The 20,731-nt window shown below is 44.4% G+C and overlaps 1 protein-coding gene across 1 annotated transcript; it reads right to left on the minus strand.

Annotated features, from left to right (window-relative positions):
* Positions 1-11,476: 11,476 nt before the first annotated feature.
* LOC310784955 (kelch-like protein 24) lies at positions 11,477-16,489 on the minus strand (the record flags this gene model as incomplete). Its single annotated transcript, XM_083645973.1, has 2 exons — positions 11,477-13,102; positions 16,385-16,489. The coding sequence occupies 2 exons, from the start codon at positions 16,487-16,489 to the stop codon at positions 11,477-11,479; spliced, it is 1,731 nt and encodes a 576-aa protein (XP_083502099.1).
* Between the last annotated feature and the right edge of the window lie 4,242 nt (positions 16,490-20,731).

The following is a 20,731-nucleotide window of genomic DNA, read 5'->3' on the forward strand; positions in this document are numbered from 1 at the left end:
CCATAATTTGGCCAAATTAATTACTAGCATCAGCAAAATCTTCTCCACCCACAGGAAGTCATGAATTACAAAACTCTCCAACAGCAACTCCATACATAAGGTTAGAGGAGAGCGCAGTTTACTAACATCGCATAACATGATTTCTGGGTCATGAAGATCATTAAAAAAATTCAAGTGGTTATCTCTGGTTCACACTTGGGGGGCAAAGTGTGAAGTTGCCTAGCAGCACTGCTTTAACCCATTGATACCTGATGCAGCATTTGCGTGTATATCCCTCATTTGTGTGCGTATCCCTTTAAGACCGCGAACTGCGTTAACGCGAACCGCGGTCTTAAAGGGATACACACACAAATGCTGCATCAGGTATCAATGGGTTAATCCACTGTGGGCTCTTTGTTTGATTCATTTATGAAGCTGCTGTGTGTGTGTGTGTGTGTGTGTGTGTGTGTGTGTGTGTGTGTGTGTGTGTGTGTGTGTGTGTGTGTGTGTGTGTGTGTGTGTGTGTGTGTGTGTGTGTGGCATTGAGAGAAATATGTGGTGTAAACACAAAACTATTCTGAAGCTTTGTTGTACACCAGCGGTTGTGATGCCTGCCATCAAGACTGGTGTGCCTGACCATAGTCATAACATGAACTCATCCCGACTAGAAGTGTGTCTCTTTGCTGGGGTCAGTGGGGGGAGGTTTAGGAAAGTCTGAGTTATGCACAACTCTAATACGAGTCCCTTATGTTCTGAAAAGCTCTTTACCATCCTTCACAAATGTTTGTCCTCTCTGATATTCCCATTGGCGGTATTTGAAAGGAGGTATTTCTTCTCCACAGGTGAATGTTAAGAATTGCCATCGGGATCTAGTTTATATCTGTTGTCAGGAATGTGTTGGATAGGATATTTAATAGAGGTCATATAGCACCATGTGAACTAGAGCTAAGATGTTATCAATTGAGCCAATGACTATAATGTATTGATCCTAATTGGAATGGAGTGCCATAACCTCTGTTCTCCTTCAAGTCATTTCACACTCGCATATCTCTCCTGTTGTGCCGTTTCATTAATATAGGGAGATTTCATTGGATTTAATATTACTGTATTGGTGTTTGTGATGGTGTAATACTTTGAAATTCTTCTGCCATGTTTGTAGTATTTTAGACTGTGTTAAGGTAACTTTTTAAGGTCAGTGGAAGGGTCTAAGAGAAGGCCAAAGGCATCAATTGAATTGAGTTGTATTTACTATTTCCTTCCATTATGTGGTTATTATTATTATTATTGACAAAAACAGCTGGTTTGTAGAGAAAGTGGGTCAAGGAAAAGCCATGGAGGGGCATTTTAAAAGCTAATTTTCAATTCAAAAATCACTGTGGCTTGGTTGTTCAAATCTAGCCCGTAATGGAAAAGAGCATTATTTACATCTAGGTAATACAACCTCTTTTGGAATCCAGATGCAATTGGCCTTATCTGAAACTCCACTGGGCCATTTCTGCTACTTAGTTTCACTGGTGCTATTAATGGACAGACTAGGCTCACTTGCTGAATAATTGCCACAATTAGTGTGCATTTAGAATCGGAGAAACTCAGCCCAGCCCAGATCCGACGAAAAAAAGAAAAAATCCTTTGAAAGAAGCTGAACAACTTAGCGCAAGTTAACATTCTAATTTGTCTTCCTTTCATCTCTTATTAATGTCCCGGCGCTTTGTTACATTAGTTTCACAAGCAGATAAAGCATTTTACAAGCAGATACAACATCTGTTGGTTTTTTCCAAGGGAATGAGTCAAAACAAGCTGGTTTGTCTCTGTCAGCATCTCAACCCGAGGCCAGATTCTCCTCCTTACAAACTGTGGGGTCTGTATCACCGGGCCTGTTTCCACTTCCTGTCTCAATGGTAGACCTGGGATTACAACCTAGATGTGTATAACAGAACCCCCCCGTTCATCACTCCCTCCCAAAATGTAAAAAGCAGAAACAGTTTTTCCATGTGCAATCTAAGGAGAGGAGGAAGTGTGGTCCAAAAGTCCCTTCTCTGATAGAGCATCTAAACATGTGGCAAAACGAGAGAATATCTTACTAACAATTCAAAACCATAAAGGAATCCAAAAACGATTTGAGAGATGCACTTTTCAAAAGAGGATGTAGTGACAGACAAATGATTGTACAATTGATCAGACATGTTTATTCTTACCTGGCTTTATCGGTTTGGGGGTTACTGGAGGTCGCTTTTCCTGCCTCCAGCAGTGGCACCCTAAATCAGCACTGGGGCAGCGTCATCCTCCAGGTGATAGTAATAATCCCAAATGTCCTGCTTTACAGGTGCCAGAAATCAAGTTTAAATGATCATAAATATAATCCAGGGTGACAATCCAGTGCACAGTGTTGTTAACAAGTGAGGTGAGCTGGAGCAACCTTGTGGATGGGAGGATAGAGTGGGAGGAACTCGGAGGGGGGAAAGTGTAGGGTTTCACTGGGCGACGAGGTGGCTTCTGCTGGGGCTCGACTGGGCTGTGCTCGCTCGCACATAAAAAAAGGCTGAGAGGCCCGGCCAATTATAGACCCAACTTTCTGGGTATTTTTGTCCCTTTTTCTCTCTCTCTCTCTCTCTCTCTCTCTCTCTCTCTCTCTCTCTCTCTCTCTCTCTCTCTCTCTCTCTCTCTCTCTCTCTCTCTCTCTCTCTCTCTCTCTCTCTCTCTCTCTCTCTCTCTCTCTCTCTCTCTCTCTCTCTCTCCCTTATGGCTGCGCCCATCTGAAGTGTTGCCCTCAAAGAGAGGCAGGGCTTCCTGGCGACCGCCTCGACTGTCCGGCCTCTGCCACTGTGATAGCCACAACGGAACCCGCCCTGGGGCTGGTGGTGGGCCGGGCCGGGCCAGCCACGCACTTATGGAGAAGGCCTGTATTTAAGTTGGGGAAATGATTACAGAACACTTGTGCTTGGAGCTTTGTGTTAAATGTTTGTTCTTCCATTGACTTACAGCTTGGTGTCTACATTGCATATGTCATATTTCTTTTTAGAATGTTTCTTTAATCTGCTTCACATTTCATTTCTATCTTTTCGTATTGGACTTCGGCATGTTCTAGCTGCTGTTATTCGTGCTGTTGTGTACAATAATTAAAACAAAAAAATCATAATTTCCCCCTATATTTCTACTTGACATGTTTAGTGTTGAAATTGTTATTCATTTGCTGTACTGCATTTTCCTTTGCCATATCCTGCTATCGTGTCATCACCGCTGCCAATGGAGTTGGCAGGGAGCTCATGTTCTCTCCCCTGTTTGTCTGTCAGCAGGATATTTCAAAAAGTTATGAACGGATTTGCAGTTAACTTTGTACAAAAGTAGGTCAGGGGCCAACTTCGAAATTATTAACTTTTCACGCCCACTGGCCAAAAGTGGGTGTGGAAATGGGCGTGGCCAATCACGAAAAGACGGCTAACTTCCAAACGGATTCACCTAACACCACAAAACTTTGTAGAAAGGTTGGCGGAGGTATGCACTCTACCGGGTGCCCTCTAGTTTCCTACGGTAATGTCACAACTTCCCTACAGGATCATTTAAAGTTTCATCTTATTTTATCCTTACCGTTCTCTTGTTGCACTCATTTCTTATACAAAACTAAATAGAAGCACACATGTTGACATCTTCCATTATATATCCATATATACCCATGTGGCTCATATTTCAGCCTGCATTTCTAACTTCTGTTTGCTTGGTGAAAGACATGGCACTGTTTTGTGAACTTGTGCATCTACATTACATTTTGATCTACAAACCAAGATGTACGTAAATTACATTTCATCGCACACTGATGTCTTTATCATGTGTTGTTTCCCATGGGAGGAGAGGAAGCAGCAGTGAAACGCACCTCTTGTCTCTGTGTCACAACATATCCTGTCACGGGAGGCAGCTCTCTCTCCCCTAAAACCCCCCTTCTGCATCTGGAGTCTCAAGGTTGTAGCTTTCTTTCCTTTTTAAAGTGCTCCTACAGGTTTCGCTTCACCCTTTTTCAGCAGTAGCAATGTGTCAAAATCTGCATTGAAACTGATGTTGATGTGACACCGTTCTCTACAACAATCTTTGACTATCTAGAATTACACATTCAGGCCTATTTACAGTGGCCTTTGTGGTCAAGGCGAGTGTGTGCAGGCCAGGCTATGTATAGGCTCAGTGTGAAGTGGATGGGAAGTGTGCTGATGATTCGGGGCAGATGCATGTTATGAGTGATGGTGTCAGTCTGAGGAACCGTCTGTTGTGAGGGGGCTAGGAGGTGATCGTCTGTTGTGAGGGGGCTAGGAGGTGATCGTCTGTTGTGAGGGGGCTAGGAGGTGATCGTCTGTTGTGAGGGGGCTAGGAGGTGATCGTCTGTTGGGAGGGGGGGCTAGGAGGTGATCGTCTGTTGTGAGAGGTGATCGTCTGTTGTGAGGGGGCTAGGAGGTGATCGTCTGTTGTGAGAGGTGATCGTCTGTTGTGAGGGGGCTAGGAGGTGATCGTCTGTTGTGAGAGGTGATCGTCTGTTGTGAGGGGGCTAGGAGGTGATCGTCTGTTGTGAGGGGGCTAGGAGGTGGTCGTCTGTTGTGAGGGGGCTAGGAGGTGATCGTCTGTTGTGAGAGGTGATCGTCTGTTGTGAGGGGGCTAGGAGGTGATCGTCTGTTGTGAGGGGGCTAGGAGGTGATCGGTATGGTGGGTGACCAAGAGGCTGCAATGTAGGAGAGAACCTTGTCTCATCGGACTCACATCTACTCACATCTTGTCAGAGAGATCTACTTACAATGTTTAAAATAGGAAAAATGTGCATTCACAGAGAGCTGACTGTATATAATATTAAAGCAGCCTGCACGGCTGAATAAAATGTCTGTTCAATGTTAATATTTGTGAACCAAAATATGTTGCATATCAACATTTCTTGATATGTGTACATGTCATGTATATCAATGTTATACACGTCATAGAGTCTGCTTTTTGAATTAGCCAGTAAGGCCGTTGTGGTCGGGGGGATGAATGGCATAAACACTTGCCTTTCACACCCGAGGACCGTGTTCAAGTCCCAGCATTTCCAAAGTCTGCATTTCAACCATGAGTCACATTTAACGTTTTTAACTTAAACCAAACTTAACCAATTGTTTTAGTTGCAAATGAAGTGCCATACATTGAATTTTAAGAATAGTGGAAGAAGATGCTTATTTGAATGTTCGTACTCCTAAAAGCAACATTCAGAGAAAATTGTATGAAAGTTAAGCTGGTGAACAGTTTGCCTGAACAAGCTAACAAAGCAGTGATCCTAAAACTGTTATATTTGCGTGCGTTCTTCAACATCTAAACTTGCGCAATATGAAAAAAGTGAAAAACCTTTCTAACAACCTTTTATCTTGAGTTGTGCGATTTCACGGTTGCCTACTTCTCACCAGATGATCTCACCAGATGATGTTCACTGACAGGTCTTTGCCTGCCTTTGACTTTACCACTAAATCACAGATCATAAGGAGGCGTAGGAGTTATTTCCCCATAATGAATGTCTGTGCTGCCTGATTGTAATGGGTTAACCACAGTACAGTATGCTACCTCTCTGTCTGATGTGCCAAAAGTCTTGCTTTGTTTGTACGCTACCTGCTTCGTCTAATTGAATCAGTGCATACTGTGATCTGGGAAATAGCTTTTGGAAATGGAACAATCCATAACTGAAATGGATGCTGGCATATCTTTTGATGAAATCGCATTCATTTATTTGTTTGTTTTCTATTTTTGGAGCAGAAGGGAAGTCTGTTGGATCATTAATGAAAATGAGATTGGTCTGGTTTGGTGCCAACATGTTCGTGAAATACACTCAACTGCTGCTTTCTTCAGACATTGCATGACAAAGCAGTGTGGTTCACTTAGTTTATTAAAAGTTATACAGCATGGAAGAAAACAACAGTGCATGTAACATGTATTTTTACAGTGTAAGTTGATTTAAACAAAATTCGCGTTTAGAGGTTTCGAATCGCCATGAAGATCAGTTTGCTTGGGGTGTCTTTAACAATAGAGTTAAGGGCGGCCCGGTAGTGCAGCGGTAGATTCCCTGCCTACCAACACAAGGGTCGCATGTTCAAGCCCCCCATGTTACTGTACCTCCGGCTTGGCTGGGCATCCATACAGACACAATTGGATGTGTCTGCGATGGGGAAGCCGGATTAAGGGTGAGTCCTGGTCCCTGCCTCCTCTGGTCAGCCTGTTCTGGTGGGAGGGGAACTGGGGGCACATGCTACAGTACATCCTGCCAGTGAAACTCCTCCATGTCAGATGAAAAGAAGCGGCAGGAGACTGCACGTGTATCAGAGGAAGCATGTGCAAGTCTACAACTCTCCCCAGATCGGCAGGACGTGGAGCAAAGACCAGGACAGCAGGGGAAATTGGCCGAGTCCAATTGGGGAGAACCACTGCCTGTTAATCATGGTAGCAGACTTGCCAGAGGGACTGCGTTGCTATGCTTTGTGGTCAGCTTTTCCTCTTCTAATGCTTAGACGTATTAGTAAATACACTAGGCTTAACACCACCAACTGCATTTTCATGACTTCCACCTTGAGCCGGCTGCAAGTTCACAGCACAGCGGATGGCTCTTCCTGACACTGCCATATCTCCAGGAGGATGCTGCCGCGCCAGGTTCCTCTTCGATGCCTTCTCAAGCATGCGGCTCGCCTCTCTCAGTGCCCTCTCCGCCCGCTGCCCTTTGCCCTGGACACCTTGCGCCGGCTTGCCTTCGTCTGTGGATAATCCCTCCGCTGACGTGTTTGATTTGCTCTGATCCTCTTCTAGGCGTTGGGCTCTCCTCAGCCTCAGCCGCCTCCTCCCGGTCTCCTGCTGGAGCGTGCCGGGGGGTTGGCACGCTGCCTCTCCGCCGCGTGTGGCCTGAGCTTTGGCAGCGGGAAACAGAAAGGGAGGGGCGGGTTTGCAGCACAGAGGGGCCGGGGTACCTCGACACACCACCTCCTCTAGATGCTTGTCTCCATTCTGCTCGACGGGGCTGGAGCGCATCAGCTGAGCCCGCGGCTTTGCTTCGACTTTACGCGGACAGGGCGCGTTCGCCGCCACGTCCAGCGTACGGGAGGCGGCCGTGGCTTCCTGTTGGATCAACTTGATTTTTTGTTTCTGGGCTTCCCGCACTTCCTCCGGCAGCTCCAGGGGGGCGAGCTTCAGAGGGCGCCGGACAGGCTGGTTCTGGGCTGACCTCTCACAGTCAGGCCTGGGCGACTTCAGCAGCAGCAGGTCCGACTGTGCTGCCGCGCCCTCCCGGGTCGGCGAAGAGGCCGTAAGCCGACACACTGCCTCCTTTCCATGTGTCGCTGACAGATGGAGGCCAGGTGTTTTTGAATTGCAGCCATTTTTAGCTGCCAGACGGAGGTTTTGACCATTCAGATGCATCACGGTATTTTTAACTTGAGAAGTCAACATTTCTTCTCGCAGGGCAGCCCCCTGAACAAAAGAGACATTACTGACTCATATGAATATCAGAAATAACTGGGCTTCTATGTTTTATCCACCATTAATATATGAATTCCCTTATCAAAAATGACACTTTAGCCTACCACCATACCTAAACAGTCTCACTGTATAACAATATTTAGCCTGAACGATTAATTTGGCTACTGTATGCTCAGCATAGATATACTCACTTTCACTGCATACCCACTCAAATTAGCACTAGCTTTGCTATTGCCCCTGATAATCTGCTGCAAAAAAGGACCAACAGGTTGGTGATGTGACGCTACAGTATATACATACAATATATACTCACAGGTTTGGCAAACATCTCCTGCTTGAATTTTTGTTGAATCATTTCTCACGGTCCAGGAAAGACGATCTTGTTATTGTCCCTGTGTTCGGTCAGTGCTGCTTGGCCAAAGGCAATGACATTGCAGTTGGGATAGGTGTTAGCAGCCTTAAGGAGATTAGGGTCAGTGTGCAGCAGAGTGATCTCTAATGATCTCCAGCTTAGTGGCAGCTAGTGTACACACTCATAACAACACCCTGCTGAGAACACTTTGTTTTCCTCCTAAATGCATGTGTTTTTTTAATGAATGCCACAAAATGAATGGCATGTTATGATACTCAAATTAAATGATATTAGAATCCAAATGTGGCAGGGCTCATCGTTGTTTTTTCCTTTGCCACTAGATGGCGCCAGATACCTCTTTTGTATGCATTAACAGTAGCTTGTAAGGCATCATCATCATTATATGCAGAACACAACCAGTTGTCAAGGTGCTGGAGGAGGGGGGTGCAGTGACAATACAGCTTTATGTTGAATCCTCTGAATTTGATGTTATATAGGGCAGACATGTCTAGAATTGTAAGCCCAGTCCATCACGTTCACTACTTTTAGATGATACCTTTGTAGGCCTACTGTATGTGTTGGTTTCAAGATGAGATATCGGTAGGTAGCATACGATACATATAGCTTTTTCTTAACCATTCTCCAGTATTTCTAGTGTCAGTATGCCCTTGCATAAGAGTCAGATAAAATATTCCAACTCCCTCAGCTCTTGCTATACTTGTATGGAAATATGCTAATTTACTTGTAGATGACAACATTCTACCATAATGTGAATTTCTGCAGCAACTGAGGTGCCATCAAGTGGTTTCAAATCAACTATGCAATATAGTGGTATACTGCTGCTGTAGAGCTGGGGGCAGGGCCGTATCTGATATTAGCTTCTTAACATTCTTGAATATTCAATAGAAGGCTATTTTAAATTAGTGTGGTTAATGTTTTGAAACTAGAAAGGCACTCGGAAAGTGCACATCTCCGCCAAAGCCTATAGACCAAATCAGCGGGATGTTTACATTTACTTCCGGGTACCCCTGGGTCCACACATTATAATGGCGGTGAACGGCACAAACTGACAAAGAAGACAAAAATGGTTCGTCCGTGTTGTGTTGTTGTTTAATATCATTCATAACAACACTTTCACTAACGTTAGTGGAGACCAGACTAGCTTATTTACCTGTTGGACCAGACCAGAGTAGACTTGACGCTAAATTAAATTAACGTGGCGTCGGTAGCTCTGTCTGTAACGTTAACGAGTCTGCTCTCGCCGAGAAGAGCCTGGTGACGCGAGGTTACGAGTCTGCAAAAAAACAGCGAGTTTGACAGTCAAACAAACGTTATTAGCTAGCTAACACTACATAAAACAAACACAGAAGAAAGGCTAGATACGTCGGACAAGCATGTTTACCAACCGTTTAACCATTTAAATTGAAAGTAGTCGGCCGAAAACAACGAGAGGGTTTGACAGCATTTATTTGACAACATGCACATTTAAACCTGCCGCCTTCCCCAAGTGGTACCCGGAAGTAAATTTGTTTACATGGTGACGTCACGGTGATTTGGTCTATACTCCAGTCTGCTATGATATGAAAATTGTGTGGGTCGGATCAGAACCAGAATCCCCCAGCCACCCTTCAAAATCTCTATGATCTTCCTATCCCTAGCTATGGCACTTTTCCCCTAGCCCCGCCCCTTTCCTGACCACACACCCTCCCAACACCCAGATATACCTAGCCACTCCCCCACCCACCCCTCAAACCCCGAGTGTCTACGACCTTCCTATCCCGAGCTACAGCCCCTTTTCCCTAGTCCCACCCCCTTTCCTGGCCACACCCCCTCCCACCACCCAGATACACCTAGCCACTGCCCCTACCCACCCCTCGAACCCCGACTCTCTACCTTCCTATCCCTAGTTTCGGCCCCTTTTCTCTAGCCCCGCCCACTCCCTTGCCCCGCCCTGGATCGGATCTGTGCCAAAGTTGTATGGGTTCTTCCTTGGCCCCTGCTACACCCTTCCACCAAGTTTCATGAAAATCGACCTTCTAGTTTTTCAGTAATCCTGCTGACAAACAAACAGACAGACAGACCGGACCGAAAACATAACCTCCTTGGCGGAGGTAATTAGGCTATAATAGCTTTTAGCAGGCACTTTAACCTGCATCTTATAAGCTCACCTTGTCTTGTGTCTTCAACAACAGATGATGGGGGACAGCAGTTACCCTTTTCTGTGGCCGTTTCTGTGAAGGCCATGTGTCCCCCCAATGTTGTGAGCTTGGTCTAAAAGTTGACAGATAACCTCATTATATCACGTTGTGCAAAGATTCATGTAAATACTGCACTACTAACATTACCAATTCACCTCATCTCCAAATACTCCCACTGAGGGCCACGAGTCAATTTTGATTAACAAAATCCCAAAAAAGAGTTTGCATGATATGCAGGCCTCCAGTTACATCATTAAATCTACAGTTTCAAAGCGCACTGCAGGCCAATTCCAGAAATTAAACAGAATCTGGATCAACTTTCTACCTACTGATACTGATACATTAGAAATACCCCTGAGAATATTTCTTTTACAAGGCTAAAGCTAATATTTTGCTTAAGACTCCCAGACACTGCAGCTAAAAAATAAATAAAGATGAATAAATGAATGCTTTAAAAAGTGCGGAAGGAGAACATTTCAAGCCAGAGGAGCTTGACCTCCGAGGGCCCCCGCTGATTAATATACAAGAGGCACTGTGAGCGAATTGAATATAGCCTCATTCTTCAATATTTCAGAGCTGGAGGCCGGCGTTGATCAGACCGGAGTAGAATGAGAAGAGAAAAAAGGGGGTGGGGGTAATCTTAAGTAAATCCAATCACTACCTTTTTTACCACATTTTCATTTCACATTTTAACGGCAGTTTGTGAAATAGTCCCGGAATTTAAACTATAGAATCGTGTGCATGGACATGATTTTTCTTTTCTTTTTGTGACACTCAGCATGACTTTAACTAATGCATTTCAATTGGAATTTGGAAGTATCTTCCAAATTCTTCCCCCCAAATCTGATACCGGTACATATAAACCAGTTATTTTATCAAATTATTAATATTTATCATGTAAATTATGTATACAAATACATTCTGAATACTGTATTTTGGAGATACTTTTGTCAGTTCTAGAAGCATGTCTGCAAACGCATGATCTCCCTCCCCGCCTCTCTCCTCAAGATTCAAGATTCAAGATTTTTATTGTCACTCCATGGTACAAGTATCACGTGTGAAATTCTTGTGCTGTGGACTCCGTTTACAACATAGTGCAAATAGTACAAATATAACAGGGCATATGGGTGCAAAAACAACAAGAGACACAACAAGCATAAGGCAGTATAGTGATAAGACAAGTCAGAGACAGTGGCATATTCACTGCACATAGGTGCACGTGTCGGGTGCATACTTTAGACGTGCTTAAACATTTTAAATTGTGCGTATTTGACATACAGGTGCAAATAACATATTCCTTATTAAACATACAATTAAACTCTGCATTTTAAATTCGGCGTATTTGACATACAGGTGCAAATAGCATATTCCTTATTAAACATACAATTAAACGTTAGACCTCGTCCCGTATCAGCTCAAAACCGAACACGTCTTTTAGTTTCCAACTACGGGGCGATTCCGTATATTAAGTGACGGTTGGCAACCCTACTCACAACGTACTGTGAGTGTTGCTCATGTGAGTGTGCTTCAGTTGGACAGAGACACACTTTAAGCCCCTGGTGCGATCGCGGGGTAGTGTCCCCAATCTCTCCCACGTGTCCGTCTCGTCACTGTACCGCTCCAGGATTCCAATCTCCTCCCCGTCAAAGCGCTTAATATAGCCCAGTACGTAGATCATTCCATCCACCTCAGGAAGTAAATGACTATAGAACAAATCTTCTTTCAGGGGACAACACATGGTCCACTGATTGCTCTTGGGGTTGTAACACTCCAACTTATTCAAGACTGTGATGCACCCAAAATACCCATCTATAACATAGATCTTTCCTTTGAGTGGACAGGAAGCTGCGCCATAGCAAGCGATCTGCATAGGTGCCACTTCTGCCCAGACAGCGGTTTTAGGGTCGTACACGTGGACTCGATTTGTTTCAATGTCGTCCAGCAAACCACCAGCAAGATAGAGCAGTCCGTCGAGGGACACCACAGAAGAATCGTAGATGTCTATATTCATAGACTCTATAAATTGCCAGGAGTCGGTGATGGGGTTGTAGCACTCCACAGATTCTATTTCGCCATCGCCATCGCACCCGCCCACCACAAATACGTAGCCGTTCAGCATCACCAGGTGGCAATACGCACGAGCTACATTCATGGGAGCCAGCTCCAACCATGAGTCCAAGCAGGAGTCGTAGCGCCACATCTTCCTGCTGAATGAACCATCAAGTGTGGATTCCCCTCCAGCCAAATACACAGTAGAGCCTGACGCCACCAGACCGGCGTGTTTGGGGACATCGAGGGGCAGGCAGCCCAGGTGCTTCCATTGATTAGTCACAGGATCAAAGCTATCCACGTTACGCTCAAGATCCCCGCTCACTGTCAGGATCACTGTGGACCACGCCCTGCGGCAGGAGAGCTCTCCACGGCGGTCCTTCAGCAGCAGGTAGTCCCAGTGCTCTTTCTCCACATCCAGAGACTGCATCACGTCGTGGAGGTAGGAGGGGCTGATGAGAGACAGACGGATATGCTCCAAGACCTTTCCAAAGCTCTGTTTGCGGGTAGAGCATTTGTTCAGCCATAACATGGCGGCCTCTAACACCATCTCCTCATTGGGCACGTTGACATCGTCACCAATGATCTCCGTCAGTTGGTCCACAGAGAGAGACAGGAACTCCTCCTGCTGGTAAACAGTGCTGAAGTGCCGGAGGATGTAGTCCATGCTGCGTTTCTCCAGCTCCTTAAAGGAGTGGGCCTTGGCAAAGAAGTGGATCCCCACACAGTTCATTACATAGATCTGACGCTCCATGAACCGACAGCAGGCCTCTCGAACCACCATAAAGTCCAGCAGGTTAGCCGCTGCTAGCAGGGCCTGCACATTTGCTTCGGAGATGACCACCTGCGATGTGTAGCAATAGCTCACCAGCTCACCGATCATCTCAGGTTCAACCCCACTGATGGGAACCCGTTCCTGTCTTGACTCTCTGAAGCCCCGGGAAAACATTGCCTCGAAGTATGTGCTACATGAGGCCAGTACAGCACGGTGGCAGGGGAACTCCTGCCCCCCACAGCACAGGGTGACATCACATAGCGTGTTCTTGAGCCGCAGGCTGTTCAGGCCCTGTAATTACCAAGACAAAGCAGAAAGAAACAGGGGGTGGTTTTTACACGGTGCACTGCACATTTCGACAAGACTTTTCAAACTCACGAAAATTAAAAACTGACTTCACATCGTTCTAGAGGACAAGTTGGCGGACAATTTCATGTGTTTACATAAATGTTTCCTCAAAGTTGAATCGAGTAGCAAAGCGAATGAAGGGAAATTACGCGATTTACGTCAGTATAACTCAAACCAATCACAAGGAAACATTCACCGTGTACACAGGGGTTGGCTATAATTTAAGTGACAGACCAAAGGACAAATCAAAAAATCCAGTTGGGAATCCACTCTTAAAGTCGAACTGAACCCGTTCGTCACGTGCATATGAGTCCGTTTCAGACTGAAAACATAGTTTGTCTAAGATGACAGGTTGAGAGGCGGGTCATACAGTAGTATCATGTCGATGATTTTATTTGACAATTCTGGGGACTGGATTGGGCTTTGGCCAATCCTGGCGTGTTCCGCCTGCAAAATCGAGTGGGATTCAGTGTGTTGTAGCGCTCCCCCCGGGAAGAGCCTTTTGATGGGAGGAGTGGAGCTCAGTGAGCCGCAAGCAGCCAGCTGCCTTCGTGTCGCCGAGCGGAGAGTGCAGCACGTCGCCCTGGAATCTCCGAAGTGCGACCCCTGACAACCAAGCTCTCGGATGCGCGCGCCATTATCACTGCTGTAAATACGATATCCCTGGAATGCGCGTTTTAATGAGCCAGTTACATTTCTTTGCATTCTTAGAGATTATAGTTTTTGTTTTTTGTTCATGTTTCTAACAATTGGCCAAGTTAGTAGTTAGTTTATGGGATAGGAATTCTGCCAGATGACAGGCACTAGGCGCCATTTTCTCTTTCTTTTGGAAGAGAGAATTATCCTGAAATGAAGATTTGATTGACAGCTGCATGTCGTGATATGATTGGTTGAAATGGGGTAGAAATTTGATAGTACTGGGTGACGTCAGCAAATTACTGTTATCAATGAAATCTTGAAAAATGAACTTTTGATGTAAAAAAGTGTGAAAAACGAAAGAAATGATATTGTTGTGATTTTCTTTGCATACATTATTAAATAGGTGCACTGCATACCCAGGTATTTGAACTAAAAGAAAAGAAAAGTCATTTTTGGGTTCAGCTCGACTTTAAAGGCGAGGAGTGACGATTTTTTGTTGTGCCGTTTTTTTCAGGCGGGCTGAAACGCTGAATTTGCTCCTCTACAGAGCTTGATTTAACTTATTATTTCGGTCTTTTTCCAAATATATTTTTTCATTTTGTAGTAGTAATGGTGCATATTTGTCGATACTGTAACAATCCGCTCCCGGGACCGTTAATGAAGGAGGAGAGGAGGCGAATACTTGGCTTGCAATTCTGTGCGTTTATTCCATTACACCGGGTCACTATCGGCTATGACCATTGACAGTAAATATATGGACCACCTTAGCTATATGTTTTTGAAATTAGACTGTTGTGATTTTCTTTGCATACATTATTAAATAGGTGCACTGATTACCCAGGTATTTGAACTAAAAGAAAAGAAAAGTCATTTTTGGGTTCAGCTCGACTTTAACTCATTGAGTGCCAATGACGACAATCGTCGTCAATTCGAATACTAACGTAGAGTGCCAATGACGACGATTGTCGTCAATTGCGTTTTTTGATGGTGGGACGTGGACCAAAGCCTAATACATCTCCTGTAAAATTTTGGGGCATGTTGAATGTGTATAACCTATTTTACCGACCCATTAGGTGGCGACAGTGCTCTCCAGATTAGAGAAAGTTGAGTAAAAAACAGAGAAGAAGTCGTTATGGAAATGGAAACGGCATCGGTATGCATCGATATGCATTAAGCATAACGTTAGCTGTGCCTGTGAACAGCAGTCAATCTGCTGCCACAATTGAGCCCCTCCGTCTCCCCTCCATATGATTTAGTTGCCGACACCTGCGTCTTTCTGAAAAGTTACATTATTCTCAGCTGGGAGCCGGCGACACGCTGTGAAAAAGCGGGGTGCAGCGCACTTTTCAGTGCAGAGCAAACGCAGAGCAAACGCAGCAGAGCCACCAGAGACACTCCCACGGAGGAGGAGGAGGGGGGTGGGGCACGCAGGGCAGCATACAACCATTGACAGTAAACACAGACCCAGACAGCAGGCTCGATGGACAGAGACAGGCAAACAAGCTAGAATATCTGATGCCCACCAGCAGTAAATCAAGACCAGCAAGAAGGTGTAGGGTCTGCGCACGCAGGGGCCAGCGTTGCTGGTTGCAGCTAAAAAATATTATTTGGCCAAACAAAATTCCTTTGTTTTCACTGTTTTATTGAAGGAAATTATTTTTGAGGTGTCATTACATCAGAAAATATTAGCTTCAGAGTCAGTGATGTGCTTGAAATGCTTCATTTCACAAAAGGCTCATTATCTCAGCTTCTAAATTGAAACGTGTGTTTTTGCTGAAATCCACCTATCTTCTCCGGCTGATAACTAAAGAACGGAAAATTATATCAATAAACTTTTTTTTGCTGATGATAGAAGAGAGTCTCATCGTTCTTTGGGCGTGTTCGGTGTTTACATAGTAATATCACACAATATTCTGTGGGCCTCGAGAAATCACTGAAAACGCTCTGAAACTCTGGCACTGGGAGCGTCCGTTCTCCAAAAGTGGCTGGCACTCAATGAGTTAAAGGCGAGGAGTGACGATTTTTTGTTCTGCCGTTTTTTTTTCAGGCGGGCTGAAACGCTGAATTTGCTCCTCTACAGAGCTTGATTTAACTTATTATTTCAGTCTTTTTCCAAATATATTTTTTCATTTTGTAGTAGTAATGGTGCATATTTGTCGATACTGTAACGATCCGCTCCCGGGACCGTTAATGAAGGAGGAGAGGAGGCGAATACTTGGCTTGCAATTCTGTGCGTTACGGTTTATTCCATTACACCGGGTCACTATCGGCTATGACCACCAGCCTCCATCCACCCGCACGCCCTCAGCAGACTCACGTTCTCTCTTCCTTACACACACCTCCAAAATGGCTTCCATCCCCTCCACCAATCCCCGAAGAGAATACCACCCCACCTGTCTCTCTGGTGCGTTCATGTGCCGTAGGAAACTAGCAATCTAGCACACAACATAAACCCCGTAATACAACACAATCCCACATTTACCCCAAAACCCACATCGCTACAATACAATCAGTGTTTTTATTCCAACATGACCCAATAGTAGACCCATTAGAACGTGTTTACAGCGGGAGGTTCGTCCTGCCTACCTGTAGCACGGCGTTGGCGTGGCTCGCATTCACACACAGGTAGTCCTCGCTGCCTGGATGCCAAGAAGCTGGATCAGCTGTGTCGACTGGAATAATTTCAGCCATATCTCTCTCTGTTTTCAAATTAGATGCACGTGAGACAAACGGTTAACTATATCATCAACTCTATTAGCGTAGCAACTCCGTGTCTGTAGCTAGGCTATAATAAAGTGCTCAAGTCAACAACAACAACCCACCTCAGTCTCGTGAGTCGTTCCACATGGGTGTGTGTGAGAAAGTGTGAACTATGTCAACTCTGTCTCTATTAGTGCAGCAACTGCGTGTCTGTATGCCATGTGCTCAACAACAATGCGTCCCAGCCTACCTCTTTCCCGCTAGCAACAATAATGTGACACTTGCCCAATGGCTTTTCCAGAAAGGAAGACGCAGAGTAAATTCACTTTTCTCAGTTCACTGTGGTTTATTTTGACACAGCTTTGAAACACTAGTTTATTACATTAACAACTCTAAAAAAAACAGTGACATAGATCTCCTACACAAAAACAGAAAACAAAGCAAAGCACAGCATTATAAAACAATGTCATTTCTCAAACTGCATTTCCACATAGTATTGAGCATAAGACCAGCGGATCTTAATGTATGACAGACTAACATACCGCATGTATTGCCTCCGTTGTGCAATGCCAGGAACCAACGCAACTAAAAACAGCATTCACATACACAGTTGAAATATCTACTTACATCTTGTCACGGGCTAGCTCGCCAAACAGACTCGGTCGGGAAGGCTCCTGCTGGCGCTCTGTGCTTTGAACACTTCCTGGCAGCGTAACCATACGTGCTGACGCAGTACCGTAATGTACGCCCTGCGGGGCCTTACACGAAGACCAGCAACAATAAGCATTTCCGGTGGCCGTTTTTCAAAGTAAAATGACAGTCTACAGCACACAGAAGCCATTGAAAAATGATAAATGTGCACATAAAAACGATCAATTAACCATTTAAACGAAGCTATACAATACGAATTATGCCAGCCTCGCGTTGAGTTTGAGAGTGAGACTGTTGAGTTTATCAGTTTATCAGCAATAGAACACAACACTCAACAGTCTGTTACAATAGAATACAGTGTATTCACCACCCCATTTTGCAACATTGTATTATGTGGCAAAAGGGGGTGGTCTCACCCTGGCTGTGTGTGTGGAGTCCACATGTACACAACCACAAATACATATCCCACGTTATTATACATGACCCAGCCCATTCTACATGCAGTTAACGCTGATAAACTGGGTTATAAAAATAAACTCAACCCTCAAAGTGGCCGGTGAGTCACAAAAGAAACATTTTTATATTCATATTTCATATTCATATTTGATGTCCTGTGGAGCCTGCCTCCCGGCCTAATTTGTACAATCAGAGTGACAATAAACATTGTGAATCATATCTTCTTCAAGTAATATAAAGTTGTTTCAGAAAAAACATCACGTCGAAGAAAACATTACGCCCTCCACTGTAATTATTAATTTAAGAAGGTTGATACTAGAATGGATCGGCCTCTGACCCTAACCATAACCAATCATCACTCCCCATGGTTAAATGCAACCAGAGCCCCAACCAATCGTCACTCCTCGTGTCCCCCCGGCCGATCCATTCCGGCATCGACTGTTGGAACGGTTGGAACCGGGGGGCGCTGCACTGAGCTGTGAGAAGGCAAGAGCTGTAAAAACGGAAGCCTCGCTCCTGGCCAATCACCGAGCAGCTTGCGGCGCTTCCTGTCCTGGGGCTGCACTGAGCTCACCTTTTAATACATCCATGCCAATTTCAGCTCTCAACCAATTTCAGCTGTAAAGCAACATACATCTGTCAATAAAGTATACAATGGCTGAAAATATCTTTTATAAATTATGGATGTAAGACCAAAAAAACACAAGTTAACAAGCGAAAACGACTGCCACTCCACTCTACTGTAAATGCTGTTTCAGAGGCCTTTCCACCCTGACAACAATGCAACTGCTAAATTAGCTAGCTAGCAAATACTGTACCATTAGCAAGCTCACCTTTCCTCTGAAAAACAACAAGCAGCTGTTTTCGCACATTCTGTTTCTTCTCTTGTCTTCTTGACTTTCTTTGCTTTGATTTGCAGGACCGGCATGTTGGCTTCAAAGCACGAGCGTCTGTCACGTTCTTTATCAGCTACTGAGCCACCGCGAATCCGCGATGAAGAGCTATTCAGTTGGTTCATGAAATCGCTGGGCTGCGTGCCCTCCAGTGTTGCTCCTGGCCAATCCCGGCACCACAGGGCGTGGTTATTGCTTATCCTATGTGGGGTTAGAAATCACGCCTCTTTGACCAGGGCCGCAGGAAGTGGGGGTGCTGCCTCTGCTGTTTTGTATTGGAATTGCAATGTCAATAAAAAATATATATATTATGATTAAAATGTGTTTTATACTGCGATATTTAGGGTTTTGTTGAAGAGTATGAGCAAAGCAAAGAGGGTGGAGATGTTATTTTTGATGTTTGGTTTATAATAATAAGATAATAGCCTACAATATAATAAGTGTGAGACAGCCTGTGTTGCTGTGTGTTGTAGTGTAAAATGACCTAAAAGGAGATAAGGTGGTGACATGAAAGTGAGTGAGAAAAGGAGAAAATACTGAATAATATTGAGAACAGTAATCCTAATGTTAATTTAAAATGAGATATTCTTCTAAATATGTGTAAAAAACATGCAAACGTCCAAATTTTTTCCCTTCCTTGCAGCACCCCTACTTAAAAATAGGCCACTTCCAGCGCCTTTGACTGAACCTGGAGTGAACCATTTGCAGGGAGGAGAGAGAGAGAGAGAGGGGGGGGGGGGGGGTCGATAAGGCCCTTCAATATTGTATGAGTGCAAAATTCACTCCAACCCTTTTTATTTTTGCCCATAGCCTAGCCTATATGTTTATTCATGACATTACTTGACAATTTTAAATTTAATGTCAAAGCAAACATTTTAGTCCAAGCCCTTTGACCCCTTTGGCCCCTCCCTCGTTTGTAACAGGTTTACTTACTATGACCATTAAAATAACCTTGTATCGTTTTCAATCGCACCCACATGTCAGTCTCATTGATTGTATTCAGAGCCCGGCTGTTGCAGAGTTTTTAGCATGAAGGATGATATTTTTGTTAACACACAGTTTTGATTCCTGAGTAGATCCATTTTTCATTAGACAGCCAGACTCAGTTGTTTCAAATCTCCTGTTGTTTCGTTCTCTCGCCTCAGAGCCCTGTACTACGAAACTAGTTTAACAGATCCGCGATAAGTCCCTTTGATCTGGTTTGACTGAACAGGATCAAAGCTATCTAGTTAACTGATACTACGACGCTGGTTTTTTACTAGGTAAGTGGACCTGGGATCTGCCTGTGCACGCGCACGTTTTTCGCTCGTGCACAGGCGCGCGTCCACGCGAAAGAGGTGCGCTGGCCAATCACATTATGAACAGCTGAGTTGATCCACGCCCACACCCATTTCCACACCCATTTCCTCGTTCCATGAAAGTGCAGTGCATGATCAGAGTTTTAGCGGATATTTAATGTATCCGCGATTTAATGTCAGAATGAAAATCCGCGTTGGATAGTCTGCTGAAGGGCTGTCTAAAGCAGCAGCTTGTATTCACATCAGTCATTTGATTTAGGCTACTTTGATCAGCGATTTTTGTCTGATACAGCTGCATACATTGATACAGCAGTCTCAGTCTATACATTTCCACAATCTGTAAGCCTATTTAGACCATAGATTTAGAAACGCATGCTCAATGAATAATGATCTCTATCACTCATGTGTGTGGTTGCACTGATCGAATAATTCATATATAAAATAGCCTAGTATAAAGCCTAATAGCCTACTATAAAAGAGAAAACTGCTGAACTGAATTGAGACGATGCGGGCATATTATCATTGATAAAAACTATCCTATTTTTGCTCATATATTGGCATACAGCCTACAGGACACAGTTCCAGCTGAAAGATGCAAGAATAGCCTGCATATTTAGTATTGGGGCTATCCATATTTATCCCATATCTATATTATATGTATAGGCTTTTCTGGCATGTAGGAGAATATCACCCTCACTCCATTTGAGGGTCCATTCATGATATGCACGCTGTGATTAATAGTGATCATATTTCTCCACGCATCGTTGAGCTGTTAAGACATAAAGTGGTAAGTAGGCTTAATTTAATTATGTAGCCTACAGAGCCACAAATGTTTTTCTTGTTATATTCTCAGTTGACTGTGTAGTGAGAACACTTGTGTTCATATTGGGAGACATTCCCTCAGTCTTGAACGCACCCCTGCAGGACTTAGGTTG

The sequence above is a fragment of the Poromitra crassiceps genome, assembly GCF_964638095.1.
Source record: "Poromitra crassiceps genome assembly, chromosome: 11".
Classification (NCBI taxonomy): Eukaryota; Metazoa; Chordata; class Actinopteri; order Beryciformes; family Melamphaidae; genus Poromitra; species Poromitra crassiceps.